Consider the following 27,888-nt stretch of genomic DNA (forward strand, 5'->3'; position numbering starts at 1 on the left):
AGAGCAGCGTCCACTGGTATAGCTGCCTCACTGTTTATTGCGCTCAGCACGTCGCCAGGACACAAGCCGCACAAACTTAGAGGAAAAATGGCCAAAAGTGAGAGGCAAAGAAGAAGTTTGAAGAGTGAGGAGTTCTTTTTTGACTCCGAGGCGTCTCTCTTGGATCAGCAAGATTTCGAGATGTCTAGTTGCCCTTTCAATGACGTCTTCAACTCCAAAGACTCCCACATGGAGCAGATCAACACTTTTCTGAAAAATGTACAAGTTTTGCTGGAGGCTGCTCGGTTTCTTGAGAGCGCCGAGAGGAAGGACGGAAGTGAGTTTATTTTGTGCTGCGTTTGATCCTTTTCATTTGCCTCTAAATTTCAGGAAAACAAGACTTCATTGTCAACAGACTCAGACAACAAAGGGCTGAGTTCATTCAACTAAGCACCACTGCCTGCTATAAGCACAGCCTATGCCTGGGCACCAGACTAATATGAGTAATGCACTCATTGCAGTTACAGGAGCGTGTAAACGTAGATGCTTTCATTATTTTCGGGACTATTTTTATCTGCATTGTCTGCATGATGGGCACTGTGCATCGCTTTGCGTCTGCACAACTCTCAACCCAGGAATCTGTAATTTCCCCCCGCAGCATAGATAGAGCAATATGACATAATGATGAGGTGTGTGGGTGTGTATGTTGGCTACCACTCCGATGTGATAAATCTGACCACATTGCAGCGCCCTCCAACTCAGTTTAGGATGATGTCATTGTGTGTCCCTGCAGACTCAGTCGAAAAAACAGAAAACTTTATAGATAAAACGCTCAGGACACAATTGAATGGTGAATCAGACATTTATAAGATGTTTAATCTGCTTGTTTATAATTTCAAGCCTATAAGGAATTAAGCAACTCGATATAGCGTAGAATGTAGATGACATGATCTCTCAAATTGCAAGCAGACCCTGGCCTACATCTAATTAAATGAAAGATCATTTTAGAGAAATGCAATATTAAAGACGATTTTAAACTAATTAGTAACGATGTCCCCGTTTCCTTTTTAACAAGTCATGCTTTAAAGACACTTGAAAATAGGCTGTTTTTCCATCGCTTCCGTATGCGTCTGTCCATGCAGGGCTCTTTTCGTGCAAAGAGTCGGGCATAGGAGGTAATGCGTGCTGCAAAAGTAACAGTAATATCATCTATTATAATGTAACGTTGGAGTTTTGCAGCAGCACATTGCAGCGGCTACTCAGCTTCTCCTTCTCTCGATTGTTTGCTTCCTGCTATGTGTGGGCGTGCCGCACTGGTTTCCACATGGCGCAAAGCTCCTCTGCAGTTGGTCAGACGAGAGCTCAACCCTCGACGCCTGTCAAAGCCATCCGCCAATCAGACGCCCGCTCAGTAGCGACGTCACGTGTTGCTGGGCCTGGCTTCAGCCGGCAAGTACACCCCCTAGGTCCTGGTGAATCACGGGATTTGTAGGGTTGCAGGGGAGAGTGGCGATTGCTCGTGAGGGGAATAAAAGACACACAATGAATACTTGTGTTTAGTCCGTTACTTATCAACACCCTCGATCGAGTAATTCATTATCGGTGGCCTAAATAAGATAAGACTGGCTTTTTTTTTGTTATTGCAAAACACACAAAAACAAACAGTTCTCATACAATAGCCTATTACTAGTCGGACACCTGAAAATAATGTTGAGTATTTCAGTATTGTCATTCATTTAAATAGTTCTTATTCATTGTCATTTGTTGAAGCAATGGCCTATATTGAATAATAATAATCACCACATTATTTATAAGTAAATTCTGCAGACCTTTGGACTTTCCCCGTCCCATGCAATTACCCGTTAAACTGACCTCCTGTGATAACAATTGAATTATTAAGAAAACACGGACGATGTTTCAGCTGGTAAATGACGGTGAAGTCAGGCTAAGTCATGAAAGTATGGAATCTTGTGCGTGTTTGACTTTGATTTTACAAAATCACCGAAAGACTTGGTATCCCAGAATGCATCGCAGTTAGACCGGCCTCTCCTCCGCTAGATCCCCGCCTCTCAGCTGTGCAGCTAGGTAAACAAACAGGAGAGGAGAGGAAACGAGCAGCGGCAGGCACTTCGCTGGCTCTGGGTTCCCTCGGGGAAGTTTTATATTGTTTATATCCATTTTTGTAAACATTTAATATTGTGTTTCCTAGAAACTTTTAATACTTTGATACACTGGTTTTGACATTTTCTAACAACGAAACCTGGCAAGAATTGGCTATAGCTTGCTAGCTTGGAAACACTGGATTTTTCCGTCTCTTCTTTTGACAAAGGCTGCTGATGAGCCAGCGAAGATACTGAACAAGATAATAATACGGCGTTTTTAAAGCACCATTTGGTGTAGTAATAACTGATGCACTGTCTTCCCTGTATTTAAAAGCGACCGGTCGTTGCTGCTGTTTGCGAAGCTAACGTTAAACGCTGAAGGGAACATAGCTAACGTTAACGGCAGCCAGCCTCAGGAGAGAATGACGGCTGTTCAGCTGATAAATATCCAACGGTTACTGGAAGCTGCGGAATATCTAGAGAGGAGAGAAAGAGGTAATTATTTATTCAAATGTGTGTAAAAGCTGAAAAAAGTCATTGTCAATAAACAGCACTGACATCCTCCATGCTTCGTTGGCTGCTTGAAAGTAGGTAACGTTGTTGCTGTTTTACAAAAGAAGTGTCCACATAAGCCTAAGGGACTGTAGCATACGGTCGAGTAAAAAGTGTCCAAACTCGCCCAAGGCTGACTGTTAACCACTTTTGTTTCAACAGAGTGTGAACACGGATATGCTTCGACATTTCCGTCAAATCAGAACACAAACTACCAGAGGCAAAGAAAATTCCGAAATAAGAAGTTCAGCAGTAACCACAATAGGTAAGAAACTGATCTTTTTCATGGTGTCATCCCTGGTATATTGTGTGGGTTCTTTTATCAATGCTATTTGTAAAATTGCTGTCAATGACAGATGTCATTTAGTTAAACTGTCTTCTTACGTGATGTACCGGGATGACGGGTGTGTTGCAGGCAGCATTTGATTACATACATACACTCGCTGCCTATACTTTATTGCAATGTTTGGTAAACAAGCGAGCTGTCACCAAAGGGTGAATACAGTTGCTGTCTCTATTTACAGGATCCAGAAAACACACTTTCTGTGTAAAAAGAAAGTTGGCAAATTTAAAATGAGATGTTTTCTCAAACCTGTAGGGGCGTGTTTAATTGTTAGGTGCACATATGATCGTCTACACCGCTGTGTTGCTGGCTTTGGGGGAAGGGGGCAGCAGCAACGGCTCTGCTAGCTTTTCATCAGCTGATTGTCAAACGGACTGCAGTGGCTGAGGTTAGGGATCGTCGTAAAAGTGACGGCTTCAAAACGAAAAAAGTGGAATCTAATGTTAAGTGGTTCGCTCGTCCCTGACTAAATAAAACCATAACACATTGCTTTATTTAAAAGTGAGTTATTGTTTTAGGTTTTGGTGGTACTTGTGCTCATTTTTTCGCATGCCACGTGTATTCTACACTGTGGGAGAGAGGGATAGTTTTGTCTTTTTCCCTGAAGGGGAAAGGCTGCTATTTATGGCTGGTGTTGTTTGCAGACATCCAAAGGTGAATACATAGAGCCTTTTTCAGGACTAATGATATTTAGTGTTATCAGTAATTTGCAGTTTTACCTCTATATACAGATATATCCTATAAAGAAAAGCATGGATACCCTTTTTATATGCATCAATTGAAAGCTGTTGATGTTGTGGAACATAAGTTTGATAATCTATTCTGTTGTGTTTCTTTATGTAACACTGTCTGATAATCACATCATTAGCTGCCACAAAGATTAAGGCCCTTGTCCAGCACAGTGCTTTCACTGATGACAGAAACTTGCATTTAGTAGTCAGAGAAGTAGGCGAGAATCTCCCAAGTTAGAAGCCATTGGTATTGTGTTTTCTCTTGGTGCTAGGCTGCTTACATTAATCTGTCCATTGACAGTCATACATCAAATGCAAGCCCCACTCTCTCTCTCCCTCTCTCTCTTTCTGAACCTTTTAATATTAATGTAAGAGCGGGCCACAAACAGGAACTGCGTATTACTCATCACGAGCGCATAACGCTGCCTAGTTCTGCATAGCAACAGTCATGATCAGATATAGGTCTGAGGCCATATTCATAACGCTTCCTAAGGTTTTGTCCTAATGGGGAAATCTAGAAGAAAGCATCAATAATTTTTTTTTAAAAGATAGCTAATTTAAATGGTAGCAGTAAGCTGCCAGTAAAACAGCTTCTATTGTGAGCAACTTTGAGAGTGGAGAGGGGCACTTTTGAAGGATTTTCATATGCAGGAGAGAAATGACTGGAACAAGCACAGACTGTTCAGCAGTGATGTTTGTTGTTGGTCGTGATCTCCACAGAGACACGTTCACAGCTCACTTAGTGAGGTAACACCATTTAGCATCTAACACAATTTCTCAGCCTCATATTGCGATGCAGTTCCTTTTATACCCACTGGAATAGCACACTTTGCAAACCAACAAAACAGCATTATTTGTATATACCCAGGCTGTCAGGGTCACTGGGGCACATGTGTGTGTCACTAGTGGTCACTAGTGGTTTGCCAGCATAGGTGAGAAATCTTGCTAATTATTCCAAGCTATGAGCCATTTTCACCACTTCACAATGTCAGATTACAGTGTCCACAGAAATAAATGCATTACTAATCAGCTAGAGAGGTCTGAATGACAAACTCAGATGAAGATTTCATTATTGACAAATGATGGTGTCCAAATGAGAGCATCGTACCGTCCTGTTCATTCCCCACTTACAGCATTAATGTTAATCTGAGTTTTTAGAGATTATGATAATACATTCATTTTAATAATTACATTTACTTGACATTTTGTTTAAACACATTTTGCTTTCTGGCACTAGCTTGCTCCAGCTTTAGCTACGTTCTCAGTAGCATGTTGAGGCTTAAAGTGATGAGCTTATCTGACTCTGTCCTCTCTTGCCTACCGTTTATAGCAGAGTTGCTTTATCTCATTGACCCACTCTGTGTGTGCGTAAACATTCACATACAGACACACTGTATGCATGCATGCCTACATAAGGAAACATACTGCGGTTGCGTGTGGCCTCAAGCCAATTTATAATCTGTATTGCATTGTTGGTTAGGTCCAGACATGCAGATATCTGATTCAGGAGGCAGGGAGAGGGGTTTGTGATTATAAAAGCCTTTGGGAAAGCAAGCTGACTTAGATTGATCTCTCCGAATAAGAGGCCATACTAAGATGTAGTGTTTGTGTTTGTGGAGTGGCTTGGACCAGGGCGGAACCAAGGGCTGTTTCATTTTCAGTTTAATAAACAGTGTAAGTGACATCAGCCTTTCTCTAAAATTGACTTCCAGTTCTATATATAATACATGGATAATAATGGAGCTTTCACACTTTCTTCCTCACTCTCTGCATTATCACCACCTGTTTTTACCTACCAACATGTCTATCGCTGATGACACACTGTTGTTTGAGATCATGCTGTCATTTCTAAGATGAAGCAGTCATTTTGCAACATACTTGGTGCACTGCTTGACATTGCCACAATTGTAATAGTTCATTATTCTTAAAGAGGGACAATCAGCCAAAAAAGCCAACATTATTACACACCGCACTGAATCACGTTGTAGTAAAATGCTCAGAGTTTGGAAAAGATCACAAATTTGGATGCAGGTTACCAAGCAACACAAACTACAGTGACAGCTGATGACGCAAATTATGCACTCCACAGTACTCATCTTCTGTTAGCAATACTATTTCTCTGACTCATAGTCAGTTACAGAAATCAGTGGATCCACTGCCATTTGAGAGTATACTGTATAATCTATGTAAAAGCCTGCATTCAACACAAGAATGTAGATGCTCATTTTCCCACTAAAGGAGTAATTTTGGAACTAAGATGAAGTTTTTCAGGGAAGTAGCTGAGCAGAAAAGATCAAACTGGTTTAAATGCATCATCTTTCTGATTTTTTAATGTGTATGGTTGGTGTGATGCAGAGCACACTCATGCATGACTATTACATTGATGTAGAATATGTAAGTAGAAACCTGTCAAGAGCATGCGTGTGAGCACTTAGGCTCTCGCAGGTTTTCAGGAAATGGCCTATGTGATCCGTGTGTTTTGCTGTGATAGCAGCTACTCAACATGGCCATAAACCATGTCATGTTAAATCAAATATACTGCCACATTTAACTTAACAGTCTTGCATACCCAACTACATGAACAGTAATGTATTCTAATGGGGCCATATGGTGTTTTTATCGGTGTAAATAATTAAACTTGAAAGAATAATTTCCTCTGAGGCAGGGTCAATTTTTACAGACTGAACCGCAGCCTTGGACAGTCTGTAGTCCCTGTCTGTTATCCCTCTCTACATCCTTCCCTTCCCATTCTTATCTCCTGTTTTCTCCATATTTCCTGCTTCCATATCAAAAAGATGGCAGCTGAGCTCAGTATTAAAAGAAAAAATAGATCAGGAAAGTGTATCACAGTATTGATAACCCATAATATAGAGAAATGCTGTGTGCATGACTCAGGAGAGCTGCACACACACACATACCCCCTGAAAACCTGTGCCCCCTGAGGCGAAGTGGAGTGCAGTTTGTGTAGATGGGAACTCGGTCATTTAAGTATCAGGAGGAGGGCTTGTCTCCCTTCAGTATGTTTCTACACAAAGACACTCTTAGGGACCAGCTGATTCAATTTACATTATTAACAGAGCACTGAACCTTGGCTGCTGCATGTAGAGGAAATATGTGTGTGTGCACATGTGTCTGCGTGCGTGCGTGCGTGCGTGTGTGTGTGTGTGTGTGTGCACGTGTGTGTGCCTGTGTGCAGCAACACACAGGCACACACACATGCAAATTGTGAACTTTAGTGAGCGTAATTGGCTGCAGTGTCGCACACACACACACACACACATGCGCACACATGCATCCTCCCAGAGTTGTGCTGTACATTATTGAGGAAGAGGCTGTATAATGCTACAGTGCATGCCTGCCTGTCAAGTTTGTTAGTGTGAAGGCTCCAGTGCACTGGGTCTGGAGTTGGTCTCATTTGGGATTAATTAATAAATTCATAAATCAAATTGGACAAGCTACTTCACTGTGTCTCTCCCAGCCACTGTCTACCACATGTAGTTATTATCCTAATATTAAACCCTATTTCCCCAGAATTAATTCCCTTTACAGGAGGAACAGATACTGTAGGTCTGTACCTTGCTTGTTAAACGTGTGAAAGAAATGGGCTCTTTATTTGATAACTTCTGTTTTCTGTCTTTGCAGGTCCACACATAATGAGCTGGAGAAGAACAGGTGAGTTGGCATTACAATTTCAAAAAACTTCACCTTTAAATCATAGAACACAGCCTACAGGCACATACACGTCCTGCCCTGACATGTGAATGAGTCCATCATGTCCTACTTTCATTTTGCCCCACATCATTTTTTGGCCTTCTTCAAATAAGCACTTCCTCTTCAACAGGTCCTTAAAAACAAAAGTAAGAGGTGACCCTGTTGTTGCCAGTTAAGGACATTCCCTCTTCTCTTTTCACCTTGTTTCCCCCTCTCGTGCACACAGGCCTTGCACCTAGAGTTATGCAACAGTTTGGCTGCTTGGGGCTCTTGAGTTATATGGGCAGACGAGGGTGCATGAAGTCAGAGCTGAAACTACATTCAAAGGCTCAATGCTTGTTTTGATACAAAGATGTTTTTTGATTGGTATGTATTTGTGGCACCAACGTAAGCCCTACGTCTGGAAAAAATTTTCTTTCAGTTGCTTTCACGCCTGAGCATAGTTCTATGCTGAGTTATATCTCTGCATTCAAGATAGTATCTACAGTGGAAGAAATGTGGGGTATTCAGGGACACCTTGGCTTGTGATGGTTTTCCACATCTTATTCTGAAGTGAGTGAACACTGGTTTCTTAGAAGCCCTTATCAGATTGAGTCAACCACCCACATAGGTGGCTTGTTCATGTTCTGTGACTTTGCAGGCTTCAAGAGTCAAGCTGTAAAGGGTTCTCTTCAACACCATAAATAAGTGCGACTAGACTTGCAGGATTTATGGTAAATAGAAAAAAAGCTTGCCTTCCATTTCATTATCTCTGAGGGTGTGGGTACAATGAAAGGATGTGGGAGGCTCGATCCATTCAGTGTAATTACATATCACCTCGGCCTGTTTTTCTCACCATTCTCCCTGGCAGCCTCTTCTAAAAGGATGGGAACATTGGAAGGAGAGGCGTCCAGTGAGTTAAATATAGACAAGAGTTGATGTGTCATCTTGGTGCTCATATGCGATGCCACACAAGGCCAGCCGGTCGGCTGACTGGCCTCGGCAGATTGCAGCACCCATGCGGGGTTGCATTTTTTTTCCCAGTGTTCCACCCACACAAATACATTTCAAAAAAAGGTGCCAGGGCAGTTGTTTGTTCCTACAACACAGTGTGAAGGGTGTTTTCGTCAGTCCTTCCACATTCTTGCAGCCATTCTTTGTAGTATGGCCTGTTTCTATGGCCATTTATGGCCTATAATCATCTCTGCCAATCAGAGCAGACTAGTGTAAAGCCTGTAGATGGCAGGACAGAAGGAATAGGTGCTAGCTTGGTTGTAAATGGTGGCATAGCACTGAAGATTGCTGTAGAGTTATCAACCATTAGAGAGATCATTAATTCAGCAGTGGAATGAAACTCTAGGCATAATAAAACTGATGGAGCCAATGTAATGTAAAAAGAGACTACCATACTTATTTGTGTGTTTGACTACAGTTTTCATTCCTATCATGCAACATCCTTTGAAACTTGCATCCCCCGTCTCCTCCTTTTCCTGGCTGCACTTTGCTGGTCCATGCAGCCGTGCAGACTCAGAGAGAGCTGCAGAAGAATAGAGTGGTCTGGGAACAGGCCGTCCTGTACCACACTGTACGTCATCCAGATACTGACACCCTGCCCCCCACTCCCACCCCGCACTTTTGTCTTCGTTTTCAGCTCAACATAGTGAACGTGGTGTTGTTGCTTAGAAGTTGAACAGTACAAAACTAATTCGAATTTCCATTAGCAAAGAAAGAGGGTAAAAATTGAAATGGTAATCCATCTTTTTAGAAGCACACTTAAAGTCAGAATCGTTTATAATCCCCCCCCTTTTTTGCCAACAGTTAATCCAATTCCCTTTAAGCACATGCCCCACTGTAAGCTATATGTATCAGGCATAGTTGTTCACCCAAGTGTGTCAGGCTTATACTATGATTCTACAACAGCAGCAGCAGCAGCTTTCGTTCCATCTCAGCAGACTTCCAAGTCTTGTAAATTGGAGGCAGCTCCTTTATGGCCCAGCCTGACTGAGGCCTTTTTTAAACACTTATCAACCCTGTATATCTGCTGCTGGCGCGACGATTTGCCTTGCATGGCTGCTACAGGTCTTGATAACCTCTGTGACAAGCAGACTCGTCGTGACAGCGGAGACCACAGGACACGGATAAAAGGCACAGAGGAGGAGGAAAGAAAAAAAAAAAAAACACATTCCAGATGCTCATACTCTGTGGTGGGACCAGATAACGTGGTGGCTCTGCTGCTTTGATCAAGAACCTTGTAACAGCCCTATTTCACTTCCACATGTCACTACTAAATTACAGTGCCTTAGTGGGGCTTAACAGTAAAAAGCTTGTATGTCTGCATGTTGCAGTTCCACAGCTTTAATTTCACAGTCTTCCGCCCATTAGTCCTTTTTCTTTTAAACATGTTGATAACAAATTCCTCAGCTCAGGTTAGTTGTTAGTTGATCCTTGTTTTTTTATGTGGAGGATGTGTTTTACAGTAAATGACTAAGTCATGGCTCAGAGTGGAATATGTTGTTTTTTTCCCTTTTGGATGATGACTCTGTTTATGGATAATCAATACAATAAGCTTTTACTTGCTACAATAAATCCACAAGAACGGTTACTTATCATTTACCCTCCTCCTCCAACACAACCTATTCATTTTAATATTGTTTATTGAGGCCAGGCTTATAATACACATGGCAAATAATTTTCCCCCACTGCACAGACATGAGAAGCAATATTAGCTTTTCTGCTTGATTTTTTTTTTTTTTTTTTTAATGAGGGGAGTTGGGTAAACAATGTGTGTTAAACACCTTTCAGCATGTGCCTGTGGAATATTAAAAAGGCTCACTGTTGCCCATCAGAGTCATGAGTCTGATGTCCTTGGGTGCCATGTAAGGAGCATCCATGAGGTTTGCCCTTTCGGGATTTTTTTGGCTCTGTTGTTTGTGAAATGGTAAATGAAGGTAGTCACGCCTCATTTGCAATTAACTTTGAGTTGACGTGGGTGTGCTCAAATGTCATTTTTATTTTTGTACACTTGCGTGAGAAGGTGTCTCTCTCGTTGCAAAGTATATGAGTTTATCGGGATTTACTGTATGGTCAGATTTTTATCTAACTTAAAAATAGCCAACTAAAAGTAACTGTTACAGGCTGGTGTTACGCAGTGGTTTTAAAAACATACACTCCAGGCAAGATAGCAAAACTCACCACTGAATATCACTAGAATAGGTGTCACATTTTCCAAATGGTACATACCTCTGTTGGGATTTAAGCCCTTTATGCTTTTCTATTCTTTCTAACCAGTGGGATATAAACTCACTACTGTTGTTCCAGCCTTGGGGTTGAATGAGCAGTCAAACATGAATAAGCCTGGGCTACATTTTCTCTGGCTGTGCTGATGCTCCATGAAGAAAGCCAAACTGCTTCACCAGTCTTTCTGTTGTCTGCCCAGTGAGTGCAGCCTATTCTCAGGCTCTGCTGCAGGGCCTGAAACTGGGACCATTTGTTCTGACCAACGTGACGACTTGTAAGCTTTTCTTGGCTCAGAAAAGCAGCTTAAGGGACTTGATCTTTGGTCTGGTGAGCCCAGCTAGAGCACGCACACGTGCTGGGGCATACCCCTCACCCAGGCCACCCGATGCTAGTTCTTAACACCCTAGCTTGGCTTTGGCTTAGCCAACGATGGTGTCAGAGGACAAGGAAGTAATTGACAGGCTGATGGGATGAGCAGAGGGATAGGTCAAACACACCTGACTAAGGGATGCCTTGAGCAGCACGCAAGCCTGATCCACACTCCCACTGTGTCAGTGTGTGCACAGTGAGCATTTCCGACCTGTAATTAACACAGTGAGACATGTGCCCGTATCGGGGTGGGTAAATTCACACCAGCCACCACAAACATTCAGATGGTGACAAATTGTGGCTGTGGCTAAAAGTCTGCCTCCTCTACCAACTAGTGTGGCAGGTGCCCAGCTGTAATGAGGAGGACATGTTCTGTTTTTCAAAGTTTAGTTCACTCATAAAACAGTGAAAGTACCGTTTTCAAGCTGTGTTTAAGTTGTGTAGGCTTCAGCCAACATGTAAGTACTGGTGCAAAACAGGAATGTACATATTCTCCTCAGCCAAGACGGCTACAGTACATAAGACAAGATATTTGCGTTTTCTCTTGTGCCATGTGTTGTGTGCAGCTCTGAGTTGTGGTGGAGGAGGAGTAAATTACCCTTCACTGATGTACCTTACCCACTGGGTTGCCAGGTCTCTATAAGACCAACACCTCCTTTAGCTGCTTCTTACAGTAAAAGCGTCTGAGCTTGGCATACGGCAGTTTTCTTTATGAATTAGTATGTTATATGGAGTAGCATAATTTTTTATTATCCACAATCAACTCATTTATTTTCCTTGTGCTGTACTTTCAATATCAAATGCCATCACCGGAGATTGAGAAGTGCCCAGCGAGAACTCTGATGCAAGGACTCCAGACTTCTACAATTCTGTGAATACTGTACATCATGACATTCCCACTGGCTTTCTGTCAGATGGTTGAAGGCGGTGTAAAATCAGAGGTCACCATTGTTTTGCCTCACATCCTCAGAATCCATTCCCACACAGATGTTCTGTAGACAGGTGTAAAGAAGGGCTCACATGGGGGACTAGATGTCGGCACTTGAAGGCTCACCCATCACTCACATCTCACTCCTCTGACCCTTGACTCATCTTATCTCGGCGCCGTCTTGTTGTGCCCTTATCCTGCAAAAATGCATCCATACAGCATTCTGTGGAAGGACAGTGTAACCAAACGGAATAAGGCCTGACGGGCATGCAGGCTTAGTCAGCAGGTTTAAGCCAGGGCTGTCTGACTCAGGAGCTTGTGTTAATTCTAGCTAACTGAAATAGGAATATTTTCAGTCAAATCAATTTGTTTGTAGGTGTTCAAATTAATAAGCTTGTTCAGGCTCTACTACAATATTCTGCAAAGTGCTCAGTCTCTCCTACACAGTGTGTTGTTCAACCTGTGCCATTAATGACATTGTGTTGGGCTTGTTGATAAGCCCACTTTGGGGCAAATGGATGAGGCTGCAGTTACATACTGTTCCAGGAAGAAATGCTCCTGTTTTCCTTCCTCCTTCCTGGAGCAGCTTGTCATGTTAGCAGCCAAGCTAACTTAATCTGTACCTTAAGGAGAGAGCGAGGGAGAGAGAGAGAGAGAGAGAGAGATGAAGATAGAAACGGGGGAAAATATGATGCTTGTTGAAGACACAAGACAGACTCAATTAGGCTAAATCTGACTATGGCTTCTATTTTTAGCCGTACAGCTGGGGAAAAAGAGGGAAACACCACTGCCTTCTGACCAATCATAGAGGTTAGCTTTTCACCAATGACAGCACTAAGATGAAGAAGCAGTAGCAGAAGTCCCCACCCCTTTTCTCCCACAACATCTATCTCACATACTTACTCATCATCAAAGCATATACTGAATGTCATTGTTTGCCATTTCCGTGTTAAGAACTGAAGGAACCCCAGTGGAACAACCTGCGTGCCAACTGGGCTAAGTGACTTAACAAGATATGTGACATTCAACCAGGATGAGTGAGAAAGTGAGTGTGTGCATCTGTGTTTTTGTACACGTGAATGTGTATCTGTGCATTAAAGGTTGATGTACAATATTTGGATTACATGCCCACCCCACCCCCTATTGGATGTATTAAAACACATCCACAGCTGTAAAGAGGATGTGATCTGACAAGGCAACCCCCTCCCTCTCTCTCACACACACACACACACACACACACACACACAAACATACACATGCCCCACCCGACCCTGCCCCCAGAGTCAACATCTGGCTTCATCTCCCTGGCTTTACACCAGGCCCATTTTAGGAGCTATGCCATATTGGAGTTTTAATCCAAAGCTTCTGCCCTCACCCTTCGAGTCACACAGGGCTAAAGAGGAAAGTGAGGGTGGTAGGGCATCCTGTTCATATTGGGGTGTCCCCAGTTTGAGATGGTTGTTGCATGTCACCCATCCACTATCAAAAATAAAGCCAGAATGTCCTAAAAAGGAGTTTGGTAGGTGGATGGAAATGTTTGTATTTTGTGTATAATCTATATGTGAGTTTGCGTTAAAGGAATCTGGGTCATTTGCCAAAGACAAGTGTATTGATGTCATCACTTGTTTGACTTTTAGGTGACGTGATTCTTGTACAGTGCATCTAAACTAATGTCCCCCTCCTCCATCTCTTGCTCTGTTTCTATGGTCATTAATTTCTATAACTCCATCTCTTTGTCTCGCGCCTTCTTTCTTTTCTCTCTCTCTCTCTCTCTCTCTCTCTTCCAACCTTTGTCAGTGGAGCAGATTAAAAGGCAGTGTGCACGTGTGAACTAATCCATGTGTTAGTGATGGGTTTCAGCCCCAGAGTCTCTTGGCCTTGCCATACAGTGAGCGCCCCCCCCACACACATACACACACTCTACTCCAGTGATCTCTGCACGTGTGTGTATGTGTATGTGAGCATGTGTTCATGCCTGTGGCTGATGAAGAGGGCAAATTGCTGCACTATTCTTTCATCTCTTTCCTCTCGGACTTGCCCATCTTGTGCATCATCTTTGTTTCCTCTCTTTCCATCTTATCCCAATCTGTCCTTCATCCCTCTTCTGCACTGTTGCTATGCATCATGACGGATGCTGTTTGTGGCTTGGAGCAGCTTCAGTGGGCTTAGCGTGACAACAGCATTGGCCTGCCTAGTAATCAACTGTGTTTCACTTTATTTACCACTTGCAGCCTTGGGATTGGTTTAGCAGAGGTGTGTGGTGGGTTTCCGCAAGTCCACATTGATTTTTGAAATGCCATTTGCATTTTATTGGCCCCAGTTTCCAGTGCGGTTTCAGCCCTGAATCCATATGCGTTTTTATACTGCGCTTTACTGCCAATCAGAAAGATGCTCTCTCGCTTCCACTCACTGAATCTCTTTTTTGGGATTGAGGTCACAACTGCCTGAATGCTCAGAAATATCAAAGTCCGATTCCCACTCACCCACCCACATGCGCCAATACATTTTACCCCCTTTACATTCCTTTCATGTTCCCTGCCATCTAACCAGAATACAGCATAGTTCCCATGGAATGCCAAGTCTTGTTAATAATCGTTTAATTACTTGACAAGAAAGCAGTTGCTGTGTGTAGGAGGGAAATGAGCATTCTCCTCATTCCTCAGCCCTGTTTGTCAAATTTAACAATTGGCCGTCAGTTTGGACAGCGTAGTAAAACCCTCAGTGGATGATTGAACTGGTGAGGACATGGGCAACAGGCCTTTAGAGCATCAGAAGTGGAGCTGCTGGTGTTAAAGTAACTATCAGTAGATACAAAGTTGTGTTTTTTCCACATTCACAGTAACAAAAATAACTTTTCTTCCATTTACCGTTGAAGCAGCTTCATGAGCACTTACCTGCTGTCACTGTCAAAACAAACACAGAGCAGACTATTACTAGCTTAGTCCTCTGTCGTAGAGGTTTGTAGCTCCATGAGTAGAGTGTGGCTCTAAATCTTTCAGGGTCAGGGGCTAAATTTCCACTGGTGCCACCCATGCGTAAAATACATGCACTCGTGACATTTTGAATGAATGCTCAACACAAAGCATGCATGTCTTTCATATGGTAGTTCACAGTATTTGGATAAACATGTTGCATTTAAGTGGGTATGAACTGAGTAGATTTTAGTCGTTTTTGTCGCTAAACCCAGTGGAACTCCTGACAGACTGGCGCTGGTTTGTGCCCGTGGCTAGTTTCTGGGCAGATTACACAGACAGAACACTCCCCTTCCTCCCCCACTCTCTATATCTCTCGCCCTCTCTATGTTGCTCTGACTCTATCTGCATCTATCCCATCTGCCTGTGTTTCATAAAGGAGAGGAGGGAATCATCGGTCTGTCAGAGAAAGAAAGTGCCTACAGTTGCTGTGGGGCAAAGATTGCTCTAATCTTGTGTGAGCTATGCTCAAAACGTGACAGACCAACTGACTCATCATCAGTGGACGCAATAGAACAACAGAGTAGCCTCAATGTACACCTCTCAAATTTGTTTGCCGTTGCCCCAGCAACAAAGGCGTCATTTCAAATCTTAAACCCCCATAGGTTTCAAGAGTTAGTGGCGTGTTCCAGTGCATTGTCCAGTGGGTATAAAGGACTTTATAACAAAAGTTATAAGTCATGTGCCATCCATGGGCTGATGATTGAACATCTGTCAAATCATAAATCCCCAACACAAAGTCTTCCACTGGAAGGAAAAGCTAGAATAATGATTTCACCATCCAAATCGAGACCTATTGAACATATAAGCTTATCTCCATGTGCGTTTGTCATTTCCTCAATCTGCCATTTATAGCTCAGATAATAACGCTGTAGTTGGCCAAGCACATCAAGCGGGCTCCAGTTTTGCATGCAGGCTGCAGGCTCTTTGATGACTGTTCCAGCAGTCAACCTAGTGAGTGGTGGTTTCCTCTATTAAAAAAAAACCTATTCAGTCAGGTGCCACTGTCTGTATGGGTAAACATGTGACCTTGGCTGCAGCCCGACAGCAGTCATGTGAGAGAGAGAGAGAGAGGAGGGAGGGAGGGAGGGAGAGCGAGGAGGACCCCCACCCTCCCCCTACCTCCATTAAAAAGAGAATGAGAGAAAGACATAGGAGGCATAAAAAGAAGAGAATCCTAGAAGGGGCATCTTTAGCAGAAAAAACAACTCTGCTCTTTGTGTTAACCCAGAGAACCAGTGAACAAAGGTGGTGAGCAAACACAGAGGGCTGTTCTGTTTCCTTTAGTTGTACTGTAATGTATAGGGTACAGTTGTTTTTGTTGAGTTTTTTTAAGTTTATTTACACTCTTCATTCACTTGGAAATGAAGTCAAATGGAGCCACTTTATTTTATTATATCGGAATTAGCTGGAAATGGTCCAGAGTATTTGAATGCATTCTGGCTTCAACAGTGGTTTCTACAGTCACAGCAAAGCATCATAGGGAACAAATGCACGGTCTGCCATGTGGGTTGAATTTTGCCCCTCTCCATGTATATTACATGTCACCATCTGCAGAGTATGGATCAGTGTACCACATGTTCACATGTTCCACTATGTATGATGTGGGAGAAGGACCCCTCCATGTGATTTGGCTGTGCGACTGGTCTGGACCATTTAAGCAGCCAGCATCTCACGCTTGCTATTTTTAACCATGGATAATAATGGATTTAGAATGTTTTGGAAAATAATGCTCAAAGCACAGAAAGAAAAAAACAACATGTGCCCACATTTTCTGTGTTTGATTTAATTGCCCTCCTCCACATAGTGAGTTAATTTACCATTGAGCTGATGTAGTGCTCAATGGACATGGCTTAGTCTACTCTAAATGAGGCTTTGCATTACAAAATACTCTAATCACACCAATAATCTTTGACATCACTGTTAATCATGATTTGCGACTGCCTTAAATGAGCCTCGACACTAGAGAAGGAGTAATGCAGAAGAAGAACAATAGAACTCACCCATAAAGTCAAGTTCTTTTTTTTCTCTCCTTAAGAGGCCCTGTGTAATGATGTCTTAATTTCCTTTTGCATGTCAGTTTAGGAGATTTACCACTGAGACGGTCATTGGTGATGTGTAATTAGTGTAATAACTGGGTGTAGGGTCAGATTTCCTCTCCCGCCGCACATATTAGAAGTAGGTCAAATTGGGAGGATGTGTGTGTGTGTGTGTGTGTGTGTGTGTTAAATGGGTTTGAGAGAGTGGGGGATTTGCCAAAGAGAAGTGTATCGACTGGTATCTGGGCTGGAAATCTGACCCTCCCCTTTAAGAGCACGTCCAGTAATTATGTCAGACATCTTGGATGGCCTGAGAAGTTATCCATTATTTACGTATTCACAAGTTCAGAATCTAGGGCAGCCATTTTTTTTCCCTCCATCGCTCAAGCTTGGACTAACGGTGTTGGTTCCAGGGGACTTTGAATGAAAAATAAGCCCAAACTAGGGTTTCTTTGTCAGTGCTGTTTTCAGCTGCGTTTGTTTCCTGTTCAGGCCCAGGTGTTCTTTTATCGCCATTTATTTTATTCACACAAATAGAAGTTACATGAATATGCATTTTGCTTTTTTTCTGCTCACCACACTCTCCTTTCAATACTCACTGCCCACTCGAAATGTCAGGACTCAGATTTGCACAAATTTATGTCTGTTGTTCAGTCACAAGATAATCAAGCTCGGCTTTGAATTTGTTTAAGTAGCAGATCAAAGACAGGATTGTATACACAGCCATCAAGTAATGTAAAAGTAAGTAAATAATAACCACTGCTCAACAAAAGGGAGTTGTAGGTGATGTGTGTCCTATAAAAAAGGAAGGATGATTAGATGTTGTTAGCGTCAGATAATGTAGAGATTCACAAACCAAACCATCTCAGAGACTGACTCATGGATTGTAAGGTTCTTATTTGTACTTATGTGCAACTAAATACATTTGGGAAATTGCTGACAATGGATTTCAAACCACATGTGACCTGTTTTCTAACAATTAGTATCAAACAAACTAAAAGTTTTAATTTGGAGACAGCTGGTTCTTCTTACAGGCTGACTGAATCACTCTGGAGGCTTGTGTTTGACCAGAAAAATCCTTGGCCTTTTAGAAAGTTTTGTTTCCCAGGAGCAGGGGATATCAACAATGGCCCAGCTGAAAAACTGGAACAAGGTTCCTGCGGTCGAAATACAGGTGAAGTTCCTGAGTTTCATAAAAAAAGATTCCTGTGACCGTGGAAAAGTCCCTGTGCTTGAAAAGGCCCAGTGCACATTTTATCACACAGTCATGTGTTGGTAATCTAACAAGACTGAGGATGTGTTCAAATGAAAATACAAAAGCTGCCTGTTGCTGTGTCTGCACACATCTGGGCTTTACTTTCAGCTTGCTGTTCACAGTATACTCATACTTCTGTCTCATTATCCCTCCAGGAGCATTGAGATATTTTCAAGACACTACAGCGATGACTGCTCTTGTCATGTTGTTAATGTTGGCATTACAGTTTGTTGCAAATTTAAAGGGATATTTGTCTGTCAGTGTGTGTCTGACACTAGTTATTGACTGCAGATCTGTCATATATCAGATCGTGTGTACGTATGTATGTATTTATATGTTGCAGTGTGTTTGCCCTTCAGTGTGTCCAAAGGCACATGCACTCTGTGTGTGTGTCTGTTTGCTTGGCTGTTACAAGGACAAAGAAGGAGATTGCAGAGCTGTTCGCTGTGCTGACGAGAGATGTATGATGTGTGTAGGTTCTGTAAGAGCTGTGGTGGGCAGCTCTCTCATACCAACAGGGAGAGCTTCAAAGTGCTTCTTTAAAAAGGACTCCGCTTCAGTCACTTTGGAGGCAGTTTGACGCATTTCAGCAACAGCTGAGATGCAGAGCAGTGCAGAAACTACAGCAGATTTAAAAAAAAATATATATAAATCTATCACCAATCCTGATTTTAATCGGTTAATCACGTCTCAGTGTTGCAGTGTTACTTCACCTTACATGCACTTGAATTGAAGCAAAATAACTGAAAGTTGTTGAATTTGGGAGAAAAAGGCAGTGTGTGCACATGGTTGTGGGGAGTCAGGATGAGGAGGAAAGGTGTGGTGCAGTGACCCGGGGCCGACTGGCTGCTCGCTCACATGTCAAAGCCAAAAGGCAGAGCTGCCTGCCTGAGTACCCATCTGGGGCCCATCAGGAACACAAGCCACAGGAACACACACACACACACACACACACACACACACACACACACACACACACACACACACACACACACACACACACACACACACACACACACAAGCATGAAAGAGACACATATGCATGCACACACACTGGTAGAGTGGAAGTGCCCCACTGTCTCAGGAGGACAGGGAAGGCTGGCTGTGTCAGTGGTGAGCCTGCAAGTCCTGCCTTTGGGATACAACATACAACTAAAGTGTGTATATGGTTGTGTTGGGGGATTTTACACACCTGAATCCTCACTATTTTTGTCAGTTATGTAATATGTATGAAATTAACATCATAAACAGACCGCATGTTGATTGTTTTCCTGTCGATGAGTGCTAAGAAGTCTCCAGAAAGAATCTCTTATATACGCTTCCATGAATCACCTGCAGAGGCCTACGAGGGGCAGTAGTCACGATGAAGTACAGGAAGAGGAAGGTATGGGATATGACATGCAATAAACAAACAAATTTAGCTTTTCATGATGGTATAATTTCTGTACGTTTAGCAATAGTGCAGCATTTGGTATGCCTAACTCACAAGAGCATTAATTTCCCCCTCATGAATTTCGAAATAGTATTATGATGCTTTAAGGTCATTTCTGAACCAAGCCATCATTTATTAGAGACTTCACTGTATAGCAGATGCATGAATATAAGCTGACCATCTTCAGGAGAGAAAACTTAATGTTGCTGCCTGTAAAGCTTTTTTATAAACATGTTTACAAGCTGTAAATGTTTACTCTGTGAGTTCCAGGTAACTCCCATGAACCTGTGGGGGATCAGCAACAACAGCTTTAGATGTGGTTTCCTTTGAATAGCCAGTTGCATTATAAATCGATCTGTATTTAGGCTCAGGTTCACAGAAGCTCGCTGCCTCACGGCCAGAGAGAGCGTGGGATTTCAAAAGCAGCTGTTTGCAAAGGTATACCCGGAAGGCAGCAAAACAAACAAAAACAAAATGAAAAATGCTATTATGTTCACTCCTATACCCAGGAATCTCCCTCTGCTGAATACAAGGAAAACGAGGCTGCTTTGCCTGTGTTGTCTTATTGTCAGTGAGGGATTTGATATCCCTGCTGTGCGTGACAGTTTGGAGCACAGGTCCTGGTAGCAACTGGCCACGTGTTATGTAATCCGCCACAGATGGAGAGTTCCCCATTCAGGCAACATACAGCTTGTCGTGCCATTCATTAAACTCTGCAAATATAAAACGAAGACCAACAGCTCTCAGTACACAGAGAAATCTTAATTTACGTATCATTCTTTATCCCTTGTCTTTCAACTGCTTTCCACCATGTCTGTTGTCATTCTCAGTAGGTCTTGTTGTTCATTCAAGTTTTTTCTGATATTGTTGTTTGGCTTTTTGTTGATTGTAGAGCTGCAGCAATTAGTCGGAAAAAAGAAAATTGCCAACTATTTTGACCATTAGTTTTTTTCTTTCACTCAGTCAGACATTTAATGGTGTCACCGGGTACTGTAGGTTGTTGTCCTTTGTATTTGCCTTTATCGCTGTTTTTTGATGTTTTATCGACTAAACGAGATGAGTGCTGCATCAAGATTAATCAATTCATCGAGATTAATCGATAATGAAGATGAGTCGTAGCCCTAATTACATTTGTTTGTTATTTCATTGAATTTCTTTATATCTCAGCGTGATGTGAGCAAGTAACAAAAATATACTTCTGTGTGCTAATATCTCAGCTTGACATTTTTATAACCCACAGTTTGGCTAATATTGCCATATCTTCTGAAGAACCTTTGGCTCTTACACAAGCCTCTGCTAGGAGAGCACTCGAACCCTTGGTGAGAGGGATGCCACATCAGCCACGCTAACAGCAACCTACTGACTCTGCCTGTTATCCTGTGATGTCAGATCCTTTAACCAAGTTTACTTAACCAGTCTTTAGCCTCAGCAGCTGAGGACATGGAAGTTATGGGGCTGCACAGTAAATCCATAGCTGTTTATGTAACTAGCACCAGTCTTTTCTAAGAACTCGGGGAAAGAGTAGGCTCTGTTGCTGGTTGCTGTGTTACGTGGCTCCAAGAGGGCGGAGGCAAAGAGAGATTCTGGCTGCAGCATGCAGGTATTTATGGTCACAAGCTGCCACTCATATTGTAAGCTGCAAATGGACTAAGCTCTTTGGCTGTAGGTCTACATGATAAACAAGCCTTTTCAGGGATTAGGTATTTGTCTTGGGGTCATCACCAGTAGCTCTTAGCCTCTGACCTGTAACCCCTTAGTGGGATAGCAGTGCTGGTGATACAGACTTGCATGATAAATGTGTCTCCGCCACCATCTAAAGTTGCCTGTGGCTCCAGGTAAACAATCAGCAGGATTTTCGTCCCAGAATTATTTATTTGAAACACTTTCCTGCTAAGAATGAGAGTTTCCGTTTTGCTTTCCATCACCGGACAGTCCAGTGAGATGGCCCTGAATTGCACCAATAGCACAAACTGTTCCTCACTCACTCCCTCGAATGCTTTTTGGGGCTTCTTTGCCCTCTGTAGTTATCAGTGTTCTGCAGTGGAGCACGTCATGCACCCAGAGATTAGGGCAAATGCCATGCAGGCGTCTCACATGTCTGTCTATCAATAAGAGGCACAGTGAGGGTGTTTCAATGCTGCCAACCAAAAGCTTGTGTTGCTATAAGAGGAGAACACACAGTACATAAGGCAGCTGTGAAAAGGACAGAAACAAGACTCAAAGTGCTGCGAGAGGTGACAGCGTGGCAGACTACTTCTCCTCGTCCTCCCCCTCATCATCATCATCACATGAGTGTGGAATTGTGTTTGTGGTTTCACACTGACTCGGCAAAAAGTGGTGATTCAGCAGACCGACAAGTGACGCCTCACACCGCACTCACTAATAGAAGTCTTAGCACTAAGAACCATAACGGGATATTTTGGTCGTAGGCACTGCTAGAAATGTGGTGATACTCTGCGGTGCACCCTGCGCGGTCAGCGTACCGATGCTTCCTCTGTACATTTGTCATGTCAGTGGGTCAGGAATAAGGGAGGGTGGAAGAAGAACAGGAGTGGTTGAAAGTGGAGGTTATCTGAGGTTGTCTGCTGAGGTGGGTGTTTTAATCTGGATAGGAGTGGAGGAGAAGATCGTGGTCTCCGGTGTCTGGAGTTTGTTAACTCGACGCCTGGCAGGCCAGACAGCCAGACAGACAGACAGACAGACAGACAGACAGACAGACAGACAGACAGACAGGCAGGCAGGCAGGCACGCACGCACGCACGCACGCACGCACACACAGGCCCATACATGACCAATGTGTCCTGCACTGCCCTCACAGCATTCCTCATCAGGCAGTCCATGCCAATCTGTGGAGAAAAAATGTTTGTATTTTTGACAAAAGAGAAAAGTAAGAGCAAACAGGACGTCCTTATGTGTGTACAAGTGTTAAAAGTAAAAATGGGACATTCATGAGCAAGTGAGCGTTTGTTCTTCCATCTAATGTGAAATTATATTTGTGTCAGCTCTTCAGCTACAGCTGCACAATAAATAATTTATTGGCATATCAGCACTGTTGAAAAAATTCCTTGTACATAGCCAACTTAATGTGGAAATTGTTGCACAGCAAATATGGCAAACTGCTGTAAAATACACTTAATGCCTTGTTTCCTCGTAACCAGGTAATAATCTTAATTACAGTGTTGAACAAAACGGGCAGAATTGTAATCACTCAGACAAATATTCAGCCATGTTGTCCTCACTGTCTCCCAGGTGGAGCTGCGTGTTTTCCCCCCAGGCTGCTGTGAAAGAGTACAATGTGATTAATTGCTAGCTGATATCTGCTTGTGTGTGTATGTGTGTGTGTACGTGTGTGTGGTGTTGAGATGAGACAAACACAGAAAGACCTTTCACAGATAAGGAGCAAAGGTGGGCTCTGCTCTCTGCCATGAATAGAACTGATTACACAGACAGATGACCTGAGCCAGACTGATAGTCATCATGCAAACTCCTAAACTGAAAACGTGTGTGTGTGCATGTGCGTGTGTGTGTGTGTCTTGTGACTTGCAAACTTTTAGCACTACAGACTGAATCAGGGCACCTCCTCCTTCACTTGCCAGACATGCAACACTCGTCTTGTTCACATAGTTTAAGCACACACTCACGCATACTGTACTGGTGTAATGGCTTGCTCTCCTCTCATGCTCTTATCAGCACCATCCATGCATAGCTTAACCTCCCCTCCACATACACAGACAGACAGATATACTCTAGCCAGCGCTCACATGTCTCCACCAGTCTTAAAGCAGCAGAGCGTAGCAAAGAGAGCAGTCTAGCCCCGTGAAGTTTGTGTGGTGAATTCCTGCTCTGGTCCCCTGGGTTTGTCTCCTTGGGGCTACCACAGAGATAGTTCCTGAGCCTGGGTCGCTCCATTGAGTTCACTGACTCTTAATGTCTCTCCACCGTTCCCTTCAGGCTAGCTGAAAGGGCAGGTCCTGCTAATGGAGCGCTGATTGTGTTATAGCCACAATTATCTCTCTTTACCTCTCGACTCGCGGCCATTAGCAGGATAGATAGTACACGGGGCCTGTGTCCAGTCACAGAATAAGGGACTGTCAGGATGATGGAGCGTATGAGCCGAGCGGGGTCCAGGAAATACCGTTACAGCTTTCCTCCCTGGCCCTCCCCACTCAGCTGAAACTTGTTGTTTGTAATGTAGGTGAGAAGGGTAACTAAAGCTGGGTGCAAGAAATACCAGCAGAGGATAATGTATCGTCTCAAGGCTTACACGAGACATGAATCATATGTAACCTGCTGTGTTGTTAAACTATAAGCTGGGGATTTACAATACATGAGCAGGGTCTGTGGCTTGTGGATTCTCAGAAAGAAATACCAGTTTGTCTTAATGAGCCTACATCCCAATGTTGACAGACTACTGCTCACATTTGGTGAACTGCTGATGTTTTTAAAGGAAAAATCTACAAATAGATGCTCTTACCATGTTAAAAAAATCATCCAAGCCCACAGCTGTAAATTTGTAGCTTTTTCTCAAGGTGGGTATAAATTTATGAATAGCTCAACGTCTGTGTTTAGCCAGTTAAATGTGTACAGGATAATAGAGAAACCACAGAATAGTGTGAGGGGGAGAGAAAAGAGTTTATCACTGATAGCTGGTTTCAACTGTGTCCTAGCCTGAACTATTCCTTTAAGAACCTTCTGGCCTTTGATATAAGGCTGCAATGGAGTTCAAATGAGAGAAACTGGTTTGGAAACAGATTGTACTGGTTAAAATCACCACACAAGCTGGACAAGTCTCTCAAGTCTCTGACTAACCCAGGTCTGCCTGAACAACCATGATGTAATGGAATTCACATTTTACTACCCAGGCCCTTCCCTGTTGTCCACAGTGATTTATCTAATCATCATGTTCCTCTTTCTGTTTCTGTTTTTCCTTTGCAGACGAGCTCACCTGCGGCTGTGTCTGGAGCGGTTGAAGGCCCTCATACCTTTGGGACCTGACTGCAATCGCCACACCACCCTGGGCCTGCTCAACAAAGCCAAAGCACACATAAAGGTAAACGATACCTAGAGCCACAGTGGGTCCTGGTCACATATTTTAGACACAAATAGCGCAGTGATTTCAGCCAAGAAAACAGTAAGACCAGTGGTGGCATGTCAAATACATGTGACCATCCCCCCCCAAAGAAAAAAAAAGAAGGTAAAAAATCATGGCGACACTAAACAACTAAACTGAGCAAAGAAAAAATGACAAGCAAAGGCGATAACATATTGATACAAATGCAACAAGATACACTACAATGCATTAAAATAAATCTCTGCTTGGATTTATTTTGTTCTGATCTTTGCTGTCAGATTCAACTTCCTACCACTGGGATCACTGTTAATACGTAGTTTATTTCTGTTGCTGCAGAGGAATTACATGAGGTTACTGACTGCACTGTGGATTTTTAATGCAGCTTTGATTGACTAGCTGTTTTCATCACAACACCAGTAAGAATCGTTTTACCTTATGAACATGTAAGTGAAATAGAATAAATTTAATGACATCTGCAGCTGCTTATGCCGCTGTAATAGAAGGATTTGGCTGTGATTTGTTTAGTTGAAGTTAAAAAGAAAAACTTAGTTACATGATACGGTGAATGTGTTCTTAATTTAAACCCAAGTGCATCCATAAATAAATCCATCCAAATGTTTTGACAAAATGTGTCATGGATGTGTAATTATAATACATTACGGATACAAAGTTTAGCCAAGTTTCAACCAGTGTTCAGCTGGTCACAGTGCTGAGGAGTGTATAACACGTTAAGACAACCTATTTCACGCCTTCCTATCCACTTTAAAAACAGACATGTGAATGCCTGAGATTGAGCAGTCTGCATGTGAAAAGTCCTGGGTAGCGTGCGTTCACGTAACAGAGAGGGGAAGCATAAAGCCGATATTGTTGTCGTGCCCCTCCCCCCTTACTATCGCCACCACTCTGCACTTCTGCTGCTGTCAACTTGAGTCTCTTCAACGCTTATTGATGGCCTATTGTTTTGGTCCGTCGCCGGGAGTCACGCTCGTCACTGTCGGCGACCGTGACATAAGGCTACAAGGTTAGAGCACAACACGGCTGTATCAGTCCCTGCCACGGCCCTCACTCACATTGTAATGGCACAAGAAGTAAACAGGGGCAGCGAGTAAAGAAGTCAACACAGTGTAAACAAGGCAGGTGAGGAAAATCATTTAGGGCTTTCAAGGCTGGCAGAAGAAAGACCCGAGGGGACACAAGTTTTGTGGCTAAATTTTAGAATGGGTGCTGGGGAGTGTTTGTGTCTTGACAGCCGTTTGATATGAAAGGAATTTCCTTACAGACAAACAACATATATCTATTCAGTATCTCTCCATTCTTTCTGAAGATGTTCTCCCAGCTCTGCTTCTCTCACTCTTAGTGTTTCTGCTCTCAGTATGTCCTTATATCTCTGCCCCCACCCACTATTCTTTTGTCTCTACTTTTTTTTTCATTTTTGTCTGGCGCTCCTCCCGTCTGACATGCTTACATTTATCTACAGATTCTAGTCTCACCCTGGTCCCTGGGACATGTAAATTAACCTTTTCGCTGTCTCCGCCTTCCCTCTCCCCCGTCAGAAACTTGAAGAGGTGGACAGGAAGAGCCAGTACCAGCTGGAGTCTCTGGAGCGTGAGCAGAGGCACCTCCAGCGCCAGCTGGAGCTGCTGAGGGGAGGCAGCGGTGCTGCAACCCAGAGCAGCCCAGGAGAGGGGGAGAGGATACGCATGGACAGTGTGGGCTCCACCCTCTGCTCCGACCGCTCCGACTCTGACCAAGGTGAGAAAGGCCGGGTCTTTAAAGGGGATCTTTAATTTGGTGACTACAAGGCCATTAAAACGCTCTAGCTGCTCTCTGGCTAATTTTACAACATCGAGGTTGTACTGGTCAGAGTCCCTCTGGGACGCAGATTTCCTGGATAGAGGTTTAAAATGCAAGTTAACTTTGGAATCAGAAAATACGCAGAGACGGACTAAAGCATTAGTTGGCATTGGTTTTGGTCTATTCACGGGATTCATTGACTAAGAAAAATATTTAATATTGATTATCCTTAAAGCCGCCCAAGTATCCTGACACTAATACATATATCATTGCTACAAATGTACTGCACAGACTCTGTTTCTTAGTAGTCACAGTTTGTTTTTTCCCTTCTTCTCTGTTTTCCATATCTCCGTTCTCGGCTGCAGAGGAGATCGAGGTGGACGTGGAAAGCACGGAGTTCTCCCATGGAGAGCTGGACAGTGTGAGCACGGCCAGCACCAGCGACCTGGACGACCACAGCAGCCTGCAGAGCATGGCCAGCGACGAGGGCTACTCCTCCTGCAGTGTCAAACTTGCCTTCTCCTCCTAGAGCCCCACATCTCCACCACCACCAACACCACCACCTCCCCGCCAAACCGACCTGCGCTCCCATCTGTTTATCCATCCAGCCATGCCTACATACATACACCCAGTCACCTTAGACGACGGCCAGGCCCCCAGCTAATGGCGTTCCCGTCGCTCTGAGAAGCGCTGCCCTCCTACTCCTAGCCTTTTTAGTTGCTTTTAGTCCCCCCCACCCCCCCTTACTGACACCAGGGACCCAAACACCCATTGACACAGTGATATGAGACTGCCAATTGGTTTTTGTCTTCTTTTAAAGGGAGATCACAGACTCGGTTGATATGAAACATTATAAATCATCTTAATTTTTAAACCCACAATTGAAATTAATTGATTTTACTTTTTTTATTTCCTTGAACCGTCAATTGTCTGAATTTTTTTTAAGGATTCACAATCCCTAATTTGATCCAAAAGGCACTTAAATTCATATAATATTGAAATAATTCAGAGTTTCTGTTCGGTTCTCTCTCCTGTAGGTGCGTGTGTGTGTGTTGAGCTGATCCTGTGTATCCCAACTTAATGTTCTAGTGTTGGGCCTGGATAAACGGGAGCACATCTAATCTGGACTTTAATGAACACTGTGGGTGAACTTTGAATATCAACACAGCTTGGTTCCTGATAAACGTCCCTCCAGCCCTGAATTTAAACCTTGTCTTATTGTTTTTTTCATTACCTCTGCTCAACACCGCAGATGTTCGGACACTCGAATTGGTGCTATTGTGAAACAAACCATCGGGAAGCAGATCAGATCACCACTAAGCTTTTAAAGCAAACAGAGCGTGTCTGCCGTGATTGTTTCCAAACAAGCGTGGAAGAAAACAACCACAAAAAAA

The 27,888-nt window shown here is 43.2% G+C and overlaps 1 protein-coding gene across 2 annotated transcripts; it reads left to right on the forward strand.

Annotated features, from left to right (window-relative positions):
* Positions 1 to 27,235, forward strand: mxi1 (MAX interactor 1, dimerization protein). 2 transcript variants are annotated; one of them, XM_022755531.1, is made up of 6 exons: positions 1 to 316; positions 2,796 to 2,898; positions 7,350 to 7,379; positions 24,565 to 24,679; positions 26,254 to 26,452; positions 26,860 to 27,235. In XM_022755531.1, exons 1-6 carry the CDS (start codon positions 88 to 90, stop codon positions 27,021 to 27,023), a joined length of 840 nt encoding a protein of 279 aa, XP_022611252.1. In that variant the 5' UTR covers positions 1 to 87; the 3' UTR covers positions 27,024 to 27,235. The 2 variants fall into 2 exon arrangements, with proteins under 2 accessions (XP_022611252.1, XP_022611253.1); XM_022755532.1 differs by lacking the exon at positions 1 to 316 and adding an exon at positions 2,090 to 2,576.
* The last annotated feature ends 653 nt before the right edge of the window (positions 27,236 to 27,888 follow it).

The sequence above is a fragment of the Seriola dumerili genome, unplaced genomic scaffold, assembly GCF_002260705.1.
Source record: "Seriola dumerili isolate Sdu_G_001 unplaced genomic scaffold, Sdu_1.0 BDQW01000230.1, whole genome shotgun sequence".
Lineage (NCBI taxonomy): Eukaryota > Metazoa > Chordata > Actinopteri > Carangiformes > Carangidae > Seriola > Seriola dumerili.